Genomic DNA, 24036 nt, shown 5'->3' with positions numbered 1-24036 from the left:
TACTGTTGAAATATATCTCACAAATTGCACTTTTCATGTATTTCTAATGTTATTGTTTCTTTTATACAGAGAAAAACAGTTCGAAGATGGATACAAAGGTATCAAGCGACGGGTGATGTGAAATGTGATCGCCAAGGTCCTCGCCCAGTGGCTTACACCGATGAATCAGAACGACACCGTAATATAGTGCAAGTTCACTCAGTGGCACCCTTCAAATCTACACGCTCAAGTGCTGAAACTTTTGGGGTGTCTCTTAGCACAGTTCGACGACATCTACACGCGGCGAACATCCATAATTATAAACCCGCCAGAAAAATTAAGCTTACTGACGATCACCGAACCAACAGAGTAAACTTTGCCACTCGTTACTTAAATTTCGACTGGGAAAACGAAATAGTTATATTTACTGACGAAAAGTGCTTTAAGTCAGATAAGGATGGGCGAAAATTTTGTGGAGAAGAAGTGGGGAGAGGTATAACCCCAACAACGTATTAGATCTCAGAACAAGCGGGCGTTTAACACTAGGTAAATAACCACAGAAGTAATAATAAAATCTTTTTACTATTTTTGTGTAACTATCACATTTATTTAAATCACGTGCAAGGCGTGTATTTAATATTCTTTTGAAGTTTTCTTAGATCACATGTTGCAACAGATTTTAAAAGGTTGACTGTTTTAGGTTACTGGGGATGGATGTCTTCAATGGGCCCAGGCGAGCTAGTGGAAATAGGCGGCCGCATGAACAGTGAGCGATACCTCGAAGTGTTGAAGGACGTAATGCTACCGTCAGTGCGTGTGGCATATCCTGAAGGACAAATTTACCTGGTTCACGATAATTCTTCAGTGCATAAGTCCAAAATCGTCAAAGACTGGCTAAATAGCCAAAAAGACATAACAGTATTTGAATGGCCGGCTAAAAGTCCGGACCTAAATCCAATAGAAAACTTGTGGGGTCAGATGGTATTGAATTGGGACTCCAGTGAGATAAGGTCCAAAAAGAATTTGGATAATGAGGTAAACAAAACATGGGAACTGTTGCGTAATAGTGATACGTGTTTCAATATGGTTTCGAGCATGAAAACTCGGCTTCAAGAAGTAATAGATAGTGAGGGCTATCCTCTCCGTTACTAACAGTAAGATTATTACTTACCAATAAAACAGCATTGGAACGAAAGAGCAAGTGTTAATATTTCCTATTACTATTATTTCGTAGTTAATCAATAATAAACAAACCTTTGTTATGATCAGTCAAGTTACCCTTGTTGACGAGTATTCATGTGTTAATGATGCACCATCTGACCTCACATAGGTATTGTTTTTAATGTTGTTTCAAAAGGGTTATCAGAAACCGTGATAAAAGAGAAAGATGTAAATTGCTATACTATAATAGTTCAGCATGTTGGTTCTTTCTCAGTAATCACAGGCACAATTAATATTAACAGTCTATGTAAATTTTTATAAATATGATGTATAAGCGAAACGTCACCCCCAGGTATTGTGTTTTATTAGTAAATTTAGTTCGGCTCAAAACCTAAGTAAATAATCATATTTTAACATAAATAGAAAACTGTATACCTACTGAACCAGAAATCTATATAAATAAACAAATATTGTGTTTGCAACATGCCTATCATTTTTTTAATACCTCAGGCCTACTTTAACAAAGATCTCTTATATAATAATAACAATCAACGACAGGTGATAAATAAAATCTAAAAAAAAAGATTTCAAGGTGCGGGGGTTTGAACTGCGAACCATAGCATGTCGAGGCTAATTAACTATCCACTAGACCAACTCGCTCTCTACGTAACAAGACAAAAATATTGAACGGTTTGATGTCATTACCGAAGGGGGGATCCTTTTCTCTGACGCTTACTGTACGTAATTTATCGGATATGTTCGTATTACCTGGCCAAAAACCTGCGAAGCAATTCAATGGAGCGTGTGAAGTTCCCAATCCGCACTGGGCCCGCTTGGGAACTATGGCCCAAGCCCTCTTGTTCTGAGAGGAGGCCTGTGCCCAGCAAAATCACAGCACAAGACAACAATATTAAAGTACAAATATACAACACGAAGGATAGTAGGTACCTATGTGCCATTACGGTTGTAAAAAGTTCTTCTAAGTTACTACAGGGTGATTTTGAATACATCGTATCAACTCGGAAAATGTATACAAGCTGTATATAATACAAAATGGATACCTTTTTATTATTAGGGTTCTGTATCGTTCCAAGAACAAATAACCGTTGGAAGAGAAAAATCCTTTTTTTGAGATTAATTTGGCTCCATCAGTACCACCAACTTACAGTTATAAGACTAAAACTAACAACAAAACTATGTTTAAGCAAGCGTAATAGGGAGCACACGAGCAGGCGGGTCACCTGATGGAAAGCAATCACCGCTACCCGTGGCCATCTGGCCAGCCATAACATAATATGAGTCACGGATGTGTTGCCGGCCCTTTGAGAAATGAGTAGGCTCGTTTTTTGAAGATCCCCGAGATGTATCGGTTCGGAAATACTGGCACCTAGCTGATTCCAAATTTTCACCTTGCGTGGTAAAAAGGTAATAGTAGATTGTTCAACCAGGGACCAAAACAAGCCATAATGGCACGAGATGCTTGGCTATAGTTCGAATGGCATTATGGTTGTCTCGCGTTAAACACTCTACTTTTCACTTTGAATGAGAGAAAAAAAAATGATTTGTTCAAAATAAAATTACAATATTACTTTTTAAAAACGTACGCTCGACTAATGGACAAGCCATCTGTTCAAAATTCTAATAGAAAAAAAAATGTTGCACGGTTTTTTTCTTTTATTTTATTGTTTATGAAGTGACGCTTTAAAAGCTTGCATATTTAGCCAACAGTTTCAAAATTGAAAACTATTTTAAAACTAATTGGACTATGAAAGAAAGAAAGAAAGAAAAGTTTATTTTGGCTCCAAAAGTACCACCTAAAACTAAGACTAGAACTAGCACTAAAACTATGTTACTTGGTGACACGGCAGGATACCAAAAAGGGTATGTGCGGCAACACAATGCATAATAAAATGAATTAATCCTCAATAAAATTTAATAGATTTATTTTTAATATTTTTGCACTGTTGTCATTTTGAGGTTATTTCCACGCCTAAAAATCCTCCATTCACAAACACAGTGTTGGCTGTTTAGGGGTTTCCAACGTAAAAAAAAAATACTTGAATCCCTAGAGAATAAAAAGGAGCTTTAGTCCCGATATGCAGAGACTAAAGTACCATTTTAAGAGCACGAGAAGTGAAAATAACTTATATTTCAACCAATAATACCCTATACTACGAAGTGCAAAATTCGAACTTCGTCTCTTGCCGTCCCGCTAACGCTTATTTTATTTAACACGAGAGTGAGAGGGACGATACGAAACGAACTTCGATTTTTGAAAACGTAGAACTCGTAGAAGTCCTCCAGGATCCATTAAAAATCGTGGGGGTTAGAATTACACCTCTCCATTTCTTCCGTGAATGTCGTAAGAGGCAACAAAGGATATAGGTTAAGGTATACCGTAGGCGACAGGCTAGCAACCTGTCACTATTGTACCGTTTTTCTCAAACTTAAAACCTAAAATTGCTAAAAGTGGCTCCGAAGCGGTAACATTTGGGAATACAGGCGTTGGGTTTTTGATTTAAGTATTTTTTATATGAAAATAATTAATTCCCCCTCCATTTTTTTCACGGACACCATTTTGAAATACTATTTACCCTATGACACTGACTTCGAAGCTTAACCGATAATACCTGTTTACTATCAGTTGTGTAATTGTATTGTATTGTAAACTCTTTACTGTACTTACATAAAAAACACATGAAATTAACAAACAACAAAATAATAAGATGGAACTGCTATGCACGCACACACACACACATACACACACACACACACACACACACAACTTGTTCGTTTTGTTGCCTAATTTTGTCAAAATTTAGTTATTTAATCAAATTAATTGTTTGTACCCCGAATCAGGTTTCCACGTGACAGGCTTAGCCTAGTGTGGAACCAACGGAAACCCTACTTGTAATTTCAAGTTTTTGCTTTTAATAAACCATTTTGATTTTGATTTTTTTTTTGATTTTGAAGTATATCAAAAGCGAACTTATCCCCTTATAATCTTTCTTTCTTTAATGTAAAATTCTCGGGTCACAAGGTTTGTGACTAAACTCCTCCGAAACGGCTTGACCGATTTTTATGAATTTTTTTATGTATATTCGGTAGGTCTGAGAATAGGACGTAAATTAATTTTCTTACTTCTAGGCGGACGGAGTCGCGGGCAACAGCTAGTATTTGTATAAGTAATAACTATAATTTCATGTGGCCATATCACTTATACAGGACACATTTTCACATTCATAAATTTCTTTGGATTAAAAATTCTGATATTTTTTAAGCTGCACTTAACTCGGTTAAACGTGCACATTGCAACCATCTCTGTCGCTTTCGCTGGACAGCATATAGTGCATCTCTTTCACACGCAAATATTCATGCGGTCACTGCATATCAAAAATGATATCACGGTTTTTTTTTATTAAATTAATTCTGTATTACGATAAAAAGAGATAGCTAAATCTTTTTTTATAAAGTTTATGGCTGAGCGATAAAATTGTGTATAAAGTAGCAAAATGACAATTTATGATAGCATTCGGAACGATGGCTCTGTCTGTGTTTTTGGCGGTCGTTGCTGCGTTTGCAGGTATACATAATAATAATATTAATAATATAAAAGTACAAGAAATACAGGTGGTTTAGTGGTTTGACCTCTGGCCTCTCAAGCAGAGAACCGTGGGTTCAAATCCGGACTCGTAGGTATCTCTGACTATGAAATTCGTGTGTGAAATTACAGTTGAAATTTGACCACGAGCTTTAGCTAGGAAAATATCGCGAGGAAGCTTGAACACAGCTGTGAAGGAATGGATGTTGTGTGTGAAGTTGCCAATCCACAATGGACACGTGTTGAACTTTTAACCGAAGCCACTGGAGGTCTATGGGGGAGGCCTATGTCCAACAGTGGACGTCCTACGGCCGATATGATGATAATGGGGATCCTTACGACTGCCATAAGTCATAATGTAATGTTTGTCATAGTTTTTGTTAGTCATAATTTTTTTCCCGCTGAAACCGTACATTTTTCAATTTTTTTTTACCTTTAAAGGTGATTTATTTATTCCATTTGTTAGCGGTATATAAAATAACACAATATTCTACAGGTAGAACTCTATAGGTTAGGTTAGGTTTGTTTTATAACAATTCTAAAAAATAAATGGTTTCAGAGACGACCAGATGGCCTAGTGGTTAGAGAACCTGACTACGAAGCTTGAGGTCCCGGGTTCGATTCCCGTGTCGAGGCAGATATTTGTATGAAAAATACGAATGTTTGTTCTCGGGTCTTGGGTGTTTAATATGTATTTAAGTATGTATCTATATCTATATAATTATATTTATCCGTTGCTTAGTACCCATAACACAAGCTTTGCTAAGCTTACTTTGGGACTAGGTCAATTGGTGTGAATTGTCTCGTGATATTTTAAAAGATTTTTTAAAAGAGAAAAAAAGAGTTATGTCAAACATTACATTGTGCCTAACAATTTCCGACCAGTCGATATAGACCATTGGGTCATTGATAATGATTAAGGGGCTACCCGAGGTTTTCATCGATTTTTGACAAGTTTTGAATCGTATCTCCTACTTTTGCACTACACATAGAATTATAAGTCAAACGGCTACCGGTTCTTAAATCTTTTATCTCCCTTTTTGTCTACCGGATTTTGAAAAAAATGAATACTTACTTCATTTTGTATGTTTTTTTTAAACATTGTCTAAAAAGCACTTATTTCGTATCTCCATTGACGTGAAAAATCTACCTAACATATACGAAATCTACATATTTGGGTTCGTCTTTGACGTCTCTAAAAACGTGTCGAGGGGTTTCATTTGAAACTAATTAGCACAAAAGTTATGGACAGAAAACCAGTTTTTTGGCCTAAAATTGTTCAACTTTGATGCCAGATATCTCGAAGACAATGAACTTTGAAGGAAATATGGGATACTATATTGATTAAAGCCGTTGTTGTTAATATAATAAGCTACAAAAGACATATAGAAAACTAAGGAATTCAGATCGAAGGTCATTGGGGCATGGGATCCCCTTAATCTGTATATAAAATGGACTTAATCAAAGTTTATTTTTATCTGTTTCAGTAATCTCTGGAGTACACACGTACAACCCTGATACTGAAAATGTATACCACCTGTTCTCCAGGTAAATTATGTTTTTGAGGGTGTACTGCCGTTTCGGCGAAATATTTTTCGCCAAATTTCACTTCACAAAAAACTTATCGCAGTAGTTTCATTTCCCAAAACGAATCTTTAGCATATTTACATTTCGCATTTTATTCATTTGGTCAAATTATCATTTGGCATAATTTTTCTTTGTCAAGTTTTATTACGACAAAGGTTTTCTTTTGGCAAATTTTATACCTATTCCAAAAAAATGTTTGTTCAAAATGACACTTCGCACACGAACCGTTCTCGGAAATCAACTGCTACCAGAAAAATAGGTTAGATTAGAACTGCGTCCCCCACAGAAACGAACTGCTATCAGAAAAGTAGGTTATTAAGCCATGCAATATTTTGGGAAGGGTACGTTATGCTAAAGACGCAGATAAGCAGATAAGATAAATGCAGTTTAGTATTAAGCGACGCAGCGACAGATAAACCGTGTTCGGTTTTAGTTCGCTTCCTAAAGCTACCTACTCTTATTGTGACTTTTATTTTATTTCTTGTATTAATAAATAAAGATGCGATGCATTTGACTAAATAATACTTGGTAATATGAAACATGACGAAATAATTATTTATGAAACAATAATTTGCCAAAAAAAAATACTACCTGCAAAATTGCGATAAGTTGTCTTAGCAAATGATTTTTTGCCAAATGATATGAGTAAAATATTTTCAGATGTGATACTTTGTTGACTGTACTTGTCTGTCATCCTAAATTTTCGTACCATATTTCAAGTCGATGCCACTAACCGTTGAGGAGTTCCGTCCTGCGGAGACGATCCTGGCCGGACCACCAGGATGTCACTACCAGATTATTGTATTGTCACCAGATTAACATAAATATGTCCAAGCACACTACTGGAAGGGCGTCAAATTAAACTTGCAATATTTGACCCGTACATATATACTCCGTACATATTATTATCTACAAACTATGCAAGTACAATAAAAGCTTGTAAAACGGCGAAGTGTGAGTACGCAGACCGAGGGTTCCGTACAGCTCTGAATAAGCCGGCCAAATGGCACTTCTGTGTTACGTATTTAACTGCAAATGATTTTGGTTGTAATAGAAAAACCGGCCTAGGCTCCACGCTAGCTGGCGTGGGTGCACTGCGCGTGCGTTGTCCCGGAACGTTCCATCGTTTTCCCAAAACACCCGTCCCAAAATAACTAATAACAGTTTCTTAAATCGACCGTATGCCACTATAACTATAATAGACCTACACTACACTATAATAGACGCGTTTCTCGCAGCATCCGTATGCCAAAAGATCAGTTTCTCGTAGCATCCGTATGCTAAAAGATCTGTTTCTCATTATACCCATATTCCCAAAAGACCCGTTTCTCATAGCGTCCGTATACCATAAGACCCGTTTCTCGCAGTATCCGTAGGCCATAAGATCCGTTCCTCATTTTCCGTATTGTAAAGAGTTTTCACAAATACGTGATTGGGTAACGAATATGAAGCCAAACGTATCTTTTGGGTTCTTTTGGGTTTTGGGTTGTGCTTCTGCACATTTTGGGAAACACTTATATCGGGAAACGGATTTTTTAGGAAAAGGTAATGATGGGAACGGATGTTTTGGGAAACGGACAGAACGTTCTGTAACCGCGGGCGCGGGTGCACGGTAACATCCGTCGCACGCAACGGTCTCCCCACATCTATGGACACAGGATTGGAAAGAACGTTTATGTCCACACAATAAAAGCGAAAAAGATGTCTTCCCGTCGGTAAGCGTCGTTTCGCGTCGGCCAAGCCGATCGTCATCTTTTTACATAATATAGTTTTTTGATCGGCTAAAGCGATTTCGCGTCGATGGGTTTGGGAAGATCATTAGCGCTGCTCATACATAAGTACTATTGTTCTATAGGCTTCCATAGCAATTATAGCAATCTGGAGCGTAGTTTAGTATTGATCAACCATAGTCATAATACTAGGTCGGTGTCCTCAGGTAAATATGAAGTGCCCCGAGTGACCAACTACTTCGGCGATAGAACATTAAACAAAAGACTACCGTATTTGTTTAACAGCTTATCTGATAAAATCTGCCTACAAACTGATAAAAATAAATTTAAAAAGATCCTCAAATAAAATTTAGTAGAAACTCTTCCATAAGACATAGTTGTAACCATAATTATAAAATTTATGTAAGAATAAATTACACTACATTATTTTATATTTTTATAGAGACTGTATCCTGCAGACAAACTGTGTAAGCAGTTTTTTAGGGCTATGTGCAAAAAAACTATGTAAAAATAATGACAAATAAATACTTTTTTCATTCATTCATTTCCTTCATTCATCCACCCCGTGCAAACCGCGCCAGTTAGCGTACACCCTTATTTTGAAAATTGCGTTTCTAATCTCGATCATGATTCTCTTCTTTTCAGACAGAACCCGACCGTAAGCCAGCCTATGCTGCTGGGTGTACCCAGCTTGGTGGCTACCAACTTCAACGCCCTCCGGCCCACAGTGATCATTCTCCACGGCTGGTCTTCTGGACCCACCTCGCCCTTCAACCTGCACCTTATCCCCAGTGAGTCGAACATTAGCTCTTGTTAAGACATACTGTGAAAACAGTTTGGCGGGTCTCTGTAAAAAAACCGTATATTTCGCATGCTTAGTAATAAACGGTCTTAACTCAAAAATCGTGAATTATGGCAAATCGAGTTTAAAGTTTAAGTAATTAGCACTTCTCGTTTCCGTTGAATTATTTGGTAGGATTTAGTTTTGTTTACTATGTTTTTTATAATTCCTAACGTTGTATATAATGTCTACTTGCACTTTTTTCTTATAAACCAATTTGTTTTTATTTTTTCAAAAACAAACATAATAAAACATAATTAAACTATAGATAGAAAATTTGGCCTAAATCGCCGTCAATGGGTAAGGTGCCCAGAAGGCTGGCCGTATTTCCTCGTTGTATAGCGATACTTATACGCTGTGCGAAATAGTGGCCAGCCCTCTGGTCGCCCGAGGCCTCTATTAGGCGCGTCGACATATCGCCTCTTTACAATGACAACGTGACATCTCGGAAAAAACTTTTTTTTTATTATTTGTTAATCGAAACCGCCACATCGAATCTTATTTTCTACAAAAACGCGGCATTTTTTAAGTCAACGGGCGCGAAGTAGTGAGCAAGAGAAGCAACAGTGTCACGTTGTCTCATTCTCACTTGTGGTGGGACACTTAACATTGACAACGCGGCATGTTAGTCAACCCCGGGCGAGCAACGAGAGAAGAGTTCTCGGTTTGCGCAAAAACGTGACATCTCTATTATACCACGTTTTACTTGCAAAGGTAAGTTTCTTATCGTTATTTTATTTTTCATATACAGTATGATAATAATAATTTAACTCATTATTCCTGCAAAACTTTATGTGTTTAGAATGAGACAAGTTATTTTGTTACGTTATCGAATAAAATGTATTGGGTTTTTTTTTAGTTATCTCATGATGATACGATGTTGTTGATGAATGATTTTAGAATACAAACAAAAATACCTGGTCATTTTTTTATGTTCCGTTTTTGTCGAAATCTCTTTTTTGCGAACATTAAATATAATTAATATGTTACGTTATATATGCTAAAATAAAATTACTAAATGAACATTTTTTTAGATGGAGTCGCGATCTAGGAAGCTGATTCAATTAGCTACGGGCAATTTAAGTAACCTGAGCTTAGCAAAAGAGGCACGAGGTGCCCAAATGAACTTCACAATGATGAAAGATGAAGATAATAAAACTGAACATATAAAAGATAGATAAAAGTGCAAAGTAGAATCTTATTCAGACGAAGTGTTTAAGGAAGCTATAGTTATCAGAAAAAAGCAAAAAGCATACCATCAAAGATGTGGACTAGCCGAAAGAAAGAAAGCTGATCTCATGTATTTGGTCAATAAAAACCTTATTCCCAGATACCATAAGCCATTTTCCAAATCTTTGTAAGACTGATAGCTTTTTATTATAAAATTGGATTTTTTTAGAAATTTTTGACTGCACCTTTATGACTAAATAATGTTTAACTTGTGATATTATTATGTAAGTGATAATGTAATAATTTACCTAGCTAAAGTACTCATTATTAAAATGTGCCTCGAATACATTATGAGTTGTTAAAGTTTGTTATTTTTTGATAAATGCATTTACTTTTTTTTTATGAAATGTTCATTTTAAAAGTTACTTAAACAACATAAACTTTTACTTGAGACTTAACTAATAATAGGCAATAGTTTCTCAATTTATCTTCTAATACCTGGTCTATGTGAAGCGGCTAATGTACAACTGTTTTAATTATTTTAAGTAAGACATAGTCGACCAAGAAAGTGCTTTACCATTTTTTATGACAGTTCCCAAATCAGAAAAAAAAAATAAGGTAGATTGTCATGTTGACTTGTAAGTGAAAATAGTCTGTAATGTTTTAAGCTGTGCAACTGATATTGAACCTTAGGGTGGTAAAGAAATTTCTTGGTCGACTATTATATACTAAGTACCGTAAAATACGATTGACCTCATGTTTGTCCATTTATTATTTTTGTAGTTTTTATAATAATACCATTGCTTGTATTACAAATTACGGTTAAGAAAACCATCTTTTTGTTAAATATTTTATTTTTGGTAATACAAGATTTTTATTTTAACATCGTATTTTATTTAACTTATCACATCGCTTTTTAGAAAAATTAACATCTTCAACGTGATAAGCGAGTTTGTCACATGCATTTTTTCATATTTTTTCATAAAAAGCGTGACAAATTTTCTGTTTTTTATTTATCGATCAAATTTATGGTGATAACTATTGAACAGCGTTTTTTTTTGTGATTTTTCAGGGAGATAATTAGTTAATCCAACAAATTAATTGTAAAGCGATAGTAAAAATACCAATATTTTAAATGGAATAAAGTTTTTTAAGTTATAAATTGGCTTCCTGTAAAATTGCGGTTTTTTAGATGTCACGTTGTCATTGTAAAGAGGCGATATCTTTATACAGCCGACGCGCACTTGGCCCCCAAGGCCCCAAGGTTTCAACACCAAATGCCGCAAACATGTAGCTGGTTCCCAGGGCGGCATATTTGCGGCGTTTGAGGCTTTCAGCCGAAGATGCCGCAGCGCCAGCGGTGACGCTGGTGCTTGGAACATGGGACGGTGCTAGGGTATCAACGCAAGTGGCATCCCAAACTAGCGGCCGACCCATGCTCCAAGGCACCAGCGACATTCCGTCAGGCCTCTTGCCGTCGTCCCTGGCCAGCCCGCTGGGCTCGAGGACTGCCGGAACTCTCGCACTGACAAGGGCCCGACGGATGATGTCGTTAATTTGTTTTTATATATTTAATAATATTGCTAAGGTTTAAAAAAAAACATTGCATTCATATATCACTTTATTACAAAATGTAGCAAAATGTAGCGAAATAATAAAAATAATAAATGATGCAAGTCTTAATACAACACCAAGTATTCAAGGATTATTTTTAATAAAACGAGGCAATCCGAATTATATCACTTCATTTTGCGTTTGATTTTTGTGCTAAAAAGAAGTAAATCCAAATATATTTTTTTTTATTTTTTTTTTATTTTTTATTTTTTTTTATTTGGTAAGAAACAAACAGTCATACAGATAAATAAAATCACATTACATTATGGGTTATAAACCAGACCTATAGTTTCCTTAATTAACAAAAGATAAACGTGGCTAGATAAATTTAGAACAGATGTAGTTAAAAAGATGAAGTTATCAAATTACGATCATATCGCGATTACTATAACCAGGACAGTCCGATTACCAGGTCACCGCGGAACCCTACCAAAGCAGGCAAATTTAATTCATTTAAAGAATGACGTGAATGTTTCAATGACCAGGTTTCGCGGCGGCCCAGAAATCGAACTGATTGACTATATATCAGCTATATTCCAAGCTAAATTGGTTTTTAAATATTGAAATTATAAGACTCGAGAATCTAAGAAGCTTATTTAAAAGCACTCTTTAGGGTGCGTAAAGTACAATTGAATATATCAATGTCCTTGAATCTATCGCTGTCATTTAATAATTTACAAGCACGCTTTATAAATATATTACGACCAAAACAGGTTCTACTTCGAAGTATCGAAAATAAATCTTTTTTTCTACAGGGGCGCTCTCGTCTACGCGGAATTCTAAAACGAATTTGATGTAACAATGAAGGGGCATCTAATTGACAGTGCAGAACTTTATATAAAAGAACAGTGTCCACGCAATCACGGCGGTCACTAAGCGTCTGTAGAGAATGACGCTTAATTGAGTCCGCGTAGTTTATGTAAAAATGTCCGGTTCTGTAGTCGAGCGACTTTACAAATTTTTTTTGTAATCTTTCGATTCTGGTTATATGAACAGCATGAAAAGGTTTCCACACAGCACACGCAAAATCAAGATGGCTGCGGACAAAACTGTTATATAGGATTTTATAAGTCAAAGAATTTTTAAATGGTTTACCAACGCGCAGTATAAAACCAAGTCAATACTCTTAATAACTCTAAATATCTTAGTATCATCAGCATAGAGCAACACGTTTGAATGCTTTATATGACTGACAATATCATTAATATAAAGTGTGAAAAGTAACGGGCCAAGGTGGGATCCCTGAGGGACTCCAGAGCTGACAGACCTGCACTGCGACGTGAAACCCATAAGAATGACAGACTGACTTCTATTGTCGATGTAAGACTTAATCCAACGGAAGAGATCTCCATGGATACCTAATTTCCACAGCTTCCCAAGTAAGGTTGAGTGACAAATTTTGTCGAAGGCTTTCGCAAAATCAGTATAAACCGCATCAACGGAATAGCCATCATCCATCGCGCTCAAGACCTCACTGGTAAACGTTAACAAATTACTATCCACTGAACGACCCCTAAAAAAGCCATGCTGATTATGGATAATATGGTGGCGGACAGTACAAAAAAGTTGATCAGTGACGATTTTTTCAAAGATTTTACCAAAATGGCACAACTTTGATATAGGTCGGTATTTTTCGATATCGTCACTGACAGAACCCTTAGGTATAGGAGTAATCCATGCATGTTTCCAGATTTCAGGAAAACACCCCTCTATGAGAGATTTTTTAAACAAAAAAGTAATAGGTGAAACCAGGCTAGTCGAACAGCTTTTAATTAACAGGGGGTGTACACCATCCGGTCCAGCGCTCTTGTGAGCGTTGACAGTGTTTAAATATTTAAGGACAATACTGTCATTGATCTCTACGGAATTTAAATCAATCAGAGGCTCCAGAGGTGGTTCCGTTGTTATTTTATCAAGACTAGGATAATTCGGTTTCTCAAAAACAGATTGAAAATGTAAATTAAACAAATTACAGATTTGTTCACCGTCGGAACTAACTATACCTTTGTAGTGCATTGTTTGAGGTATTTTATTTTTATTAAATATAGCTTTAACATAGGTCCAAAAGAAATTAGGATATGATTTAATTTTATGTTCAGAGTAAGCTACATAATTGTTGTAACATTCTAATTCTAATTTCGTGGCACGTTTGCGTAATGCTTTAAAACATTGGTAATCAAGCGGATTACCAAATAACTTCCATAGCTTATGGTACTTACGTTTTTCTTTTAAAACTTTTCTTAGTGATCTACTGTGCCAAGCTGGTGCAGACGAGGACTTATGAATATTTCGTAGAGGGACATGCTTTTGTATTAAATCGTTTAATAAATTATAAAATTTAATCGTGCAGTCCTCCATATGCAGGCCTTTAAAGAAATCAGTCCAGTTTATCGATAAGATCTCAGCGTTAATTTTTTTATAATCAGCAAGGTGAAAATTATAAGCAGTATTTGAAGCCGGCGATAAATAACGATGGGCGAAATTTAATTGTAAATCAAGGCATAACGATACGTGGTGCGAATCCTCGGGTGTGAGTGGATGATCGCAAGCGGTGACATTACATTTAATATTACATATTATTAAGTCTAGGATACGTTTATTTATATTACCGATGGAATTAAATTGTATTGTTTCGGTGTAAGATAAAAACTCTTGTATCAATTGAGTCCCAAAACTGCCTGTGGTTGTAAGTTGCATGCCCAATGATGGGCTAGGAATCCAGACGGCATCAGGAATGTTAAAATCACCGGTAATTAAAAACAAGTCGTCCGGTCTATCCATCATGATTTGACCAGCAATATTCACAAAGGCGGTCAGTGCATCCCTGTGGCCAGAACCATTAGGAATATAAATACATGCAATATTTAAAAACCGCTGTCTTTCATTATTACTAGGCAGTAGTGATAAACGATTAACCTGTTTATCAGTGCTTAATGGCAACGAGACCCATACACAGTCACAAGATGCACGCGAGGGAACGGGCCAATCGCGGCGCATCGGCAGGAATTCTGAGCGCACAGCCACCGCTACGCCGCCCCCGCGCGTCGCCCCGCTCTCAGCGCTCGATCGATCGCATCGAAAAACAATGAACCTATTGTCAAAAAATTCGCGATCGTAGAAATCCGCGGACAACCATGTTTCGGTTAAGCAGATGAAATCATAATCTGACTGACACACTTGAGAAAAAAAATCGTGAGATTTTGTACGTAAGCCCCTAACATTTTGGTAATAACCACAAATTGACTTAATCATTTTTGAAATTGATAAAATACTCAAATGTGAATCCCCATAGACGAGAGCAGCATTTATTCGTAATGAATGTGGATTTATTCCAATTAGTTAAAAATAATAAAAATAACGACGGAAAAAGAGTTGTAATATATAATTTAAATTTAGAGTACGAACGAATAAGGACATCCATATAAATTTGCTTACATATGGAACGTAGAACAGCACAGTGTAAATTCAACAGCATATTGAAACAACGGGCCAAATCAGAACAATAAAATTTAAATTTAAAAACAGCTGTAATAGAGAATTGCATATAAAGACATCGAAAGTAACTAAACAGTCAAAATATATGTCGTAGATCAGAGTCATTTGCGATGTGCACGACTTTACTCTTTTCGTTTTTGCGCATAAATATTTTGCAGTCGCGCGTCCATAAGTATGCATAATTACATTCAGTCTTCGCAAGTCGGGCGCGCTTAAGCAGGAGTTTATTAGAGGGTGTAAGATGGTCACCCAAGTAAACGGCGCAGCGGTTCCTGGCAAATCAATGTCAGCCGTGGTCAGGCCGCGCCGCGCGCGCACTGCAGCCAGTAGCTCATTTTTGCGCCGTCTCTGGGTAAACTTCACCACAATGGCAGGTGGCCGAATATTCGTCGGCACGTCGGTTTTTCTGTTTGAAAACGGCGAACACGGTGTATAGTATCAACGTCGCTGGGTAGCAGCGTAAAACCAATCTTAGTGCATATATTATTGAGAATAGAATTTAAGTTTTCCCCTTTAATAAACGGCACCCCCGAAATCTCAATATTGTTTAGTAAAGCAAACTGTTTAATGCTGTTATTCTCGGCGAGCAGGTGTTTGATAGAATCATTCACTTCAGCAAGACCATCAGGAAGGGTCAAGGTCGACAATGCTTCACTTTTCTTTTCAACAGAAGAAATTCTATTCTTAAGCTCCGACAATTCGATTTCATTTGGATCTGGTCTTCTAACACTTTTTCGTTAAGGATGTAACAGCACTAATCTGCTCCTTAATTCCTGCGGTGAGTTCGCGTTGCATAGATTGCAAGTTAGTACACTGCTCATTACCAAATAACGTAAGTGTAGACATTAATTCTTTACGAAAGTCAGCTAGCTCCTGTCTAATGTTGTAAATATCATCCGGCTGCTTCCTTTTGCGCAATGTTATATTGTATTGCGAATCACCATCACTAAGTGTGGAGAGGTCCGGTTGCGAACCACCCTTAGGTAGTGTAACTTTTGGTGGAGTACGTGGTAAACTCATGCTAAAAGTTGGTTTAAACGAAGCAAAGATAAAATAAAACCGAACACAAAAACAGTTTGTAGGTAACTTCACAAGGCGACACGTATTACATTAACCAAACTGTATTAAGTCCTTTAACTCAAAGTCAACTCAATTCTTCGAACAATAAGGTTTACAATCGCGCGTAACCGTATAGGACAACAGTCATTCAAACTGCACACGTCTTGTTAGCGGAGTAATCCGAAACGAACTCTAATTATTATTCTTTTATTTGCTTAAAAGTTATTCAAAATACTCATGTTTTCCTTCTTGCAATAACGATCTATCTTCAAATGGCTCACGAAAGCCAACTTCTTGCTCGCAAGTAAGTCGGAACATGACTAAAGTTAGCTGCTTTAGCACCAAATGAAATTTGCAATTTTGTTAAAAGTAAAACGCACCAAGTCGTGCTATCTCTTTATAATACCCGATTTAGGCTGGTTTAAGAAAGAGAGCCGATAGTGCTCTCAGATATAAGCCGTTTTAGTACAATAACTAAATTTTCGCCAATTTTGAGTTAGGCCCGTTTATTACTAAGCATGCGATTTGTAAAAAGTTTCTTATTGAAAATTTTATTTTTGGTACAAGCTTTTTGCCTACTGTACTTACTTGCATTGTCGTCCAAACTACAATATCCGTACCAAATGGACTCGCTGCTGGGATTTTTCCATCTAGCTATGTTTGGGTACCTTCAAAAGGCGAGTGTATCGCCAATTGAAAGGCTGGCAACGCACCCGCAGTCCTAATAATGATGTAGGTGTCCATGGCCGGCGGTGATCACTTACCATCAGGTGACCCGCCTGCTAGTTTGCCAGCTGTTCGATAAAAAAAAACAAGTTCCGTCCTGCGGAGACGATCCTGGCTGAACCACCGCGTGCAAGATTTGACCGGCACATACACACATACTGCTTCGCAATTTCGCAAATACCTTTAATACTTACTTTATACTTGTTTTTATTTTGTGTTGTATGTAATTTGCGAAGTGCGAATAAACATTTCTATTCTATTCTATACATTGCAAGTTAAATATAAATAGTAGATTGTGTCCTAAGGGCGGTAAATAATAATAATTCATCACATTTGCGAGTAAAATTGTATATTTGTAAAAGAAAAACTAATATTATTTCAAATATTGCCGATACCGCTGACTGCGCTCTTGGCAGTGCCAGCTCCCCGCCGCCCTCAGTACGGGCAATGACTCATTTACCGACCACGGGTTTCATGACAAGCACAAGGTCGAGGGTTTTATTTGGGGGTAGCCTGCATGTTACGACACTGTTTACGAGCAAGTGTGATGAAAATAAAAAAAACTTTGTATACTTAAAAGAAAATCAAATATACTTATTCTTTTCATTGATTCAATAAATATTAAGCTCGCCTTTGTTCTCCTCTCTGTGTTTTTTTTATTTTTATGTGCAATAAAGAGTTTACATACATACATTACAGGGGTCCTTCAGGCAGCTGACGTGAACGTGATCGCTGTGGACTGGAGCGCGGGCGCATACGAGCCGGACTATAATGGCGTCGTCAACACCAACGTGCCCCTTAGTGGTAGGAACTACGAATAAATAATAAGTCAGGAAGCGTAACTCAGAAAAAAATCCACACACAAAGTGGCCATACTTCAAATTCAAATTCAAAAACATTTATTTGTAAGAATACAGTAAAATGATCTTGAAATAAGTTTAGCACATGTACTTCAATAAACTCACAACATCTATTGACATAAAAAACCGGCCAAGAGCGTGTCGGACACGCCCGAAATAGGGTTCCGTAGCCATTACGAAAAAATTAAGTAATATTTTTCTAAGGATTTCGTATTTTATACGGAATCTTCCAGGTTTAGGTATATTTTATACCTTAGGCTGCTATTTACTCTTAAAGTACTAATAATTCTCAAGGAAACTTAGCCGTTATAGTTTTTCTACAAAGTTTGATATACTTACTACCATTCTGATTTTTTTCAAATTTTTCCACCCACCGGTTTAGATTTTAGGGGGGGGGACGCACGAAAATAACACTACATCACAACAAAAACACAGTAAAAACATAAATACTTAGAAGAAGATAGAAATTTAGAGACGTAGCGCTGCGGTGTGATGCCAAAAGGACCGTTGTAAATAGACATGCTTGTGCTTGTTGATTGGTTAAAATTCAGACAAATCAGGGATTAGTTTGCGCGCGCGATGCAATGGATGCACTATAAATGACGCGCAGAACACAGTTTTTAAGCCCCGCCTACTAGGACACGCAAGGCCATTTTTCTAACGTAGTTACAATTTTGAACATGAAACTACCGTGAGACACTCATATTAAACGATATTGTAACGGATAACTCACGTCTTAAACCGAGTTGACATGAACATGTCGAGCTAAACTCGGTTTAAGACGTGAGTTATCCGTTACAATATCTGACTTATTACCTATTTACCGTAGGATAGGAACTCAATGTATTATTTAATTCATTAGCCTTGGCTACTTCCATAAGCAAAATTATATTTTTTCCTATGTCTTGTAATGTTGGTCTCGTATACTAATCAATGCGACTGAATTATGATGATATTAAAAAATCAAAAAACCCGACTGCCTTAAAAAATACTAAAAAGAAGAAAACAAATCTAGTGGGCTGGAACTCTATTAAGTAGCTAACTTAAAGTTCAACAGTCAGGACTTAGATTTTTTGAGCTGGTCACGATTTGAATGGGTCCCGACTGTAGAACTTTAAGTTAGCTACTTAACAGAGTAGCCCACTAGACTTGTTTTCTTCTTTTTAGTATATTTTAAGGTAGTCGGTTTTTTTTTAATTTATTGTTTTATTTCACACTTTTTTGATATTTCTGTGAAAATGGTAGATTAAAACTATTATAACCTATATATTTAGAATGGGATAATTATAAGCTTTCATTTGATACCCTACTCGACAGGTTTGAAAAAATAAATAATTTGGAAAACTCACAATTTGGCGCCAAAAGTTGGTGTTGGAGTTGGTTTTACTCTTTGTTAAAAAAAAAATTTGATGACTATTCTCGCACTGAGTGCGTGCCGCGTGCGCACCCTGCGTCGTTTACGTATACTCTAACCGACCATGCGCAGCCTCGCGGGTTCGAAGGGCAGGCCGCGCCATGATGCCAATGTGAAGGCAGGCCCTCTCCCGAGCCTCCTGTGGCCAGCTCCCGCGGGGTTCTTGTGGTGGGTTTGAAAATGAAAAAAAATGAAAATGAAAAGATTTATTCGGGACACACACATATAAATAATAGATACAGAATAATAGGTTTGAGGTTATGATGATGAAATTTAACCGTGATTGAGTTTACTTACCACTTTATTTTCACGTTACTGATCCCGAACAAATGTTTATTTCTAAAAATATGAATGAGATGACCTTAGATTACTTTAAATGATACAAATTGATAAAGAGAGCTCCGCTCTGACCCCGGACCGTTTTTGAACGTGCAACGTCTCTAAACGACTCTGTATGACTGGCAATGACTGACCGGTCCATATAATAGACATACATAGGCTATCAAAACAATAATAGCTGATTTAAGGGTCTATCACACATTTCCATAAATCGACTTCTACACGACGTTTTGCGTAAACACTATTGGTTCATGAAAAACACATTCCTCGCTGCAGCACGCACATCTCTGGTGGTAACGGAGCCTTATTGGCGTTTTTATTTTTTCATCACCTTTCTTTTAAGTGATCCATTGGCCGATCGCTAATTTTCTCATATCTGATCTTTTACAGCTGACAGCATCGGCCGTTTCATCTTCTGGCTGAACTTGGTGACAGGATCTTCCCTCGACTTGTACCACATCATCGGTTTCGAGGTCGGCGGCCACCTGGGTGGCTTAGTCGGGCGCAGTCTTAATGGCCTCGTGCCTTTCATTACTGGTGGGTATTTTATTTGGGATTGAATCGTCCTAAACGCCAAAGACCCTTGCTGCTTGCTTGCTTGGTCATTTATAAGACTTATTTTACCATGTCTAAAGCAAATTAAACTATTTCATTTGACTTAATTTAAGTAACTGGTTTTTCTTTACTTGTTTTTAGTTTTTAAATTTTATGCGCATTCTTCTTGGCAATGATGGTCTTTCCAAAAGCGTTGGTATAAAAACCTATAAACTTACAGAATAAACGTTTTGATTTTTGATCATCACCATTATCTTCATTATCATCATCATCATTATCATCGTTATCCTTATCATCTTCATCACCACCATCATAAAAAGTTCTTACCTTCAAAATCTTTCCGCAGCGCTCAACCCTCCCCGTACTGGTTGGAACGAAACCAACATGTTCCGACCGAGCGACGGGCTCGCCACCGAGGCTATCCACACGGACGTGTTTGGATCCGGCATGTTGGAACCAGTCGCTGACTGCGACTTCTATCCCAACGGTGGCCTAGTCATGCCTGGGTGCTATTGGGTAGATTGGGAATGCAGTCGCGACAGGTAAGCAAATATAAATTAATTGGAGATTGAAAAGATTTGGCCCAAATGCTGCACTGAAATCTAAATATCTCTAACAACATTGCGATACTTATCTACTTTCTACTAGGAAAAAAATAATTTCAAAATTGTCGATTACGTGTGTCCTGCAGTGGAAGTCTTCCAGCCTGATTTCATTCATACATTTTCAATAAAAAATACGTAACAATTTTTAATGATTCACATTTATTTATAGCGAGTGCTATATCGACTGCTAAAATAAAACAAACAATTATTTACACATGTTATCTTCACTTCTGTAAAATCACAGACCCAGAACCAGAAGTCCAACTTAGAATCTAAAAGATCAAAAGACTGTAAGACTCGAGCAAAATTATCAAGATGATGATGATGATAATGGGAGTTTTTCCATTAACCGATGCTGGCGCCGGGGAAGCAAAAATGTATAAAAATGTATGGCTTGCTTTTTCACTTACCAGCGCCAGCGTCGGCCCGGCGTTGAGTCCCGCCGGCGCCGTCGCCGTCGCCGGGTAGCAAGCTTCCCACTGCATGTTGTATATGAGTTGTGCTGAAGTCCGTGTCAGTACTGTACCACCCACCGGCATCGACACCGGCGCAGTGGAAAAACGAAGCCCCAGCGCCGGTTCCGAGCCGGCTAATGAAAAAACAGCCAATGGCAATGATGATGATGATGATGAGGATGATAATGGCAATGATGATATTGATGATGTTGCTGGTGATGGTCGAGACTATATTAATGTTTCCAAAATTTTTTCTTCACAGGTCGTACCAGTACTTTGCCGAGTCGATCGTATCTGGAGGCTTTACGTCTGTCAAATGTGAGAGCACTACAGATGCTTTGGAAGGCAATTGCGACTCCGAAGAGACTATCGTCATGGGTGGTCTCGTTGACAAATCCGGGTGAGTCCATCCTCTCAGTCCTGAGGCCTTATTGTCAAACATACTGGAAATCACAATCGTTTTCACCACTTCTTTCTGTCACACGGTGTAGGATGAGGGTAGAAATGGATGATAAATGCCAAGGGCGTCGCCGGCCGATGGTCCAGGGGGGGCAAGTTGATATGGAGAATGAGAAAAGTATGAATGGGGAATGGATGAAAAATTTAGAAGCGCTGTAAACTTTTTATATCAATAGGAATAACTTTCTAATTAACAGAAAAAAAATATTAGATTTGGTATTATCCGGGCCGGTAAAGAGGGGGGCGGGTGTCACCTGTCAATAAGATCGAATCAAAGACACAAATTATATTTTAATGTTTTTTATCCTGGACTATGGAACAACCCGTAACCGACCACACTATCGTAATTTGGCGGCGTAAAGAAAACTCTTTCATTTTTTAAAGCTAATTGTGCTACTTAAAAATCTGATATATTTTCTGTTAATTAAAAAGGTTATTCCTATCGATAAAAAAAGTTTCAAGCGTTTCTAAAATTTTCATCCATTCCCCATTGTAGGTATTTATTGGAATTGGTGAATTCATTCGAGTTTCGGTATCGAGTCAAAGACTAGGACTTTGGTTTGGTTGCTTTACATTTGGGTAAGTCAAGTCAAAGACAGGACTTTGGTTTGGTTGCTTTACATTTGGGTAAGTCAAGTCAAAGACAGGACTTTGGTTTGGTTGCTTTACATTTGGGTAAGTCAAGTCAAAGACAGGACTTTGGTTTGGTTGCTTTACATTTGGCAACTTTTTTAGAATATATAGGGGGGGCAGTAATTAGGCTATGGCGAAATATTAGACTATGTTGCGGTAGTATAATCTCTGCTATCGGGATTAAGTCTAATTTTAGAACTATAGCGAAATATTAGACTATTTTCCGGTAGTAGATCTCTGCTATCGGGATTAAGTCTAATTTTAGAACTATAGCGAAATATTAGACTATTTTCCGGTAGTAGATCACTGCTACCGGAACAGTCTAATTTTTCGTCGTCTTTGGTATTATTTTAAAATCAAGGGGTTTAAAATGATATACAGAGGTGTAAAATTGTAGTTTGTTGATTTTATTTTGATAATCAAACTAACAGGCTAGATGGAATAATATTTTCTATACCTACGCAGTAATGTACACAGTTATATTTAAAGTTGTTTCAGAGTTACTGACATTACTTTTCATTTCAGGAGGTCCGGAATCTTCTATCTCACCACCAACGCTCAGGCTCCTTTTTCAACCGGTTAAATAAAAAAATTAAAGTAAACCATTGGGTAGTTGACAGCAGTAAGAAGCAGTAGTAGATGAGCAGTTGTAGTTCGCTAAATTATCTAAACACTATCTTATTACCTTGGCAGTAGATTCATCATTCATCATCATCATTTTGAGCACCGTTGCCGCTCATCCACTTCTGTTGCTGACTGTACTACGAGTAAAGTTCGATTAATTTTCAATTAACTGAAATTAGAAAATGCTTTAAAAAATAGTCAGTTGAGTTGGCACTTAATTTATTTGTCAACTGCTCAAATGGTGACAAATATTCTGAGATTTCTGAGTGACAAACTAGCAACCTATGATAAACTATGATAAATATATTGTGATAAAAATCATGGACAATTTTTTATTTTAATATCCTAATCAACCTTTGCCTTATTCTCAAAAGAGCTTGTTGTAAGAACTGGAATTACTTTCTTGGTCAATGTATCATTAAAAAAATACTAGAGCCATGTAGTGAGCAAATATAGAAACTCCAATATCTTGCATCACGCTGTTTCTAAAAGGTCTACTGATATATCAAAAAAACCGGCCAAGAGCGTGTCGGGCACGCCCGAAATAGGGTTCCGTAGCCATTACGAAAAAAATAAGTAATATTTTGCTAAGGATTTCGTATTTTGTACGGAATATTCCAAGTTTAGGTATATTACCTTAGGCTGCTATTTACTCTTAAACTACTAATAATTCTTCAGAAAACTTAATCTAAATCGTTCTTTGTATGTTTGATGTATACTTACTACCATACTGAATTTTTCAAATTTTTCCTCCCACTGGTTTAGATTTTAGAGGGGGGGAACGCTCGACTTTAATGAAAATGTGCACTTTTAAGTTGAATATTTTGCAAACAAATCACTAAATCGAAAAATCGTTTTAGCAACCCCCTAATGGTTTTAAAAGACCTATCCAACAATACCCCAGATGAGATGAGAAAAAAAATGACCCCCACTTTACGTCTATGGGAGGTACTCTAAAAAAAATTACCTCGTTGAGTTTCTTGCCGGATTCTTCTCAACAGAGTTTTTCAGAACCGGTGGTAGATTTTTTTTGAAATTCATAAGTGCTTGTTATAGCCTAAATTGAATAAAGATATTTTGACTTTGACTTTGGCGTTCTAGGTTAAATTTTTATGGAAAAAGAAAACTG

The 24036-nt window shown here is 37.1% G+C and overlaps 1 protein-coding gene across 1 annotated transcript; it reads left to right on the top strand.

Annotated features, from left to right (window-relative positions):
- Positions 1 to 4614: 4614 nt before the first annotated feature.
- Positions 4615 to 23228, top strand: LOC141444541 (pancreatic triacylglycerol lipase-like). Its single transcript, XM_074110106.1, has 8 exons — positions 4615 to 4723; positions 6229 to 6289; positions 8704 to 8849; positions 17663 to 17767; positions 19967 to 20113; positions 20478 to 20673; positions 21454 to 21591; positions 22809 to 23228. Exons 1-8 carry the CDS (start codon positions 4663 to 4665, stop codon positions 22864 to 22866), a joined length of 912 nt encoding a protein of 303 aa, XP_073966207.1. The 5' UTR covers positions 4615 to 4662; the 3' UTR covers positions 22867 to 23228.
- The last annotated feature ends 808 nt before the right edge of the window (positions 23229 to 24036 follow it).

The sequence above is a fragment of the Choristoneura fumiferana genome, chromosome 30 (assembly GCF_025370935.1).
Source record: "Choristoneura fumiferana chromosome 30, NRCan_CFum_1, whole genome shotgun sequence".
Lineage (NCBI taxonomy): Eukaryota > Metazoa > Arthropoda > Insecta > Lepidoptera > Tortricidae > Choristoneura > Choristoneura fumiferana.
This window is presented reverse-complemented; position numbering and strand designations above follow the sequence as displayed.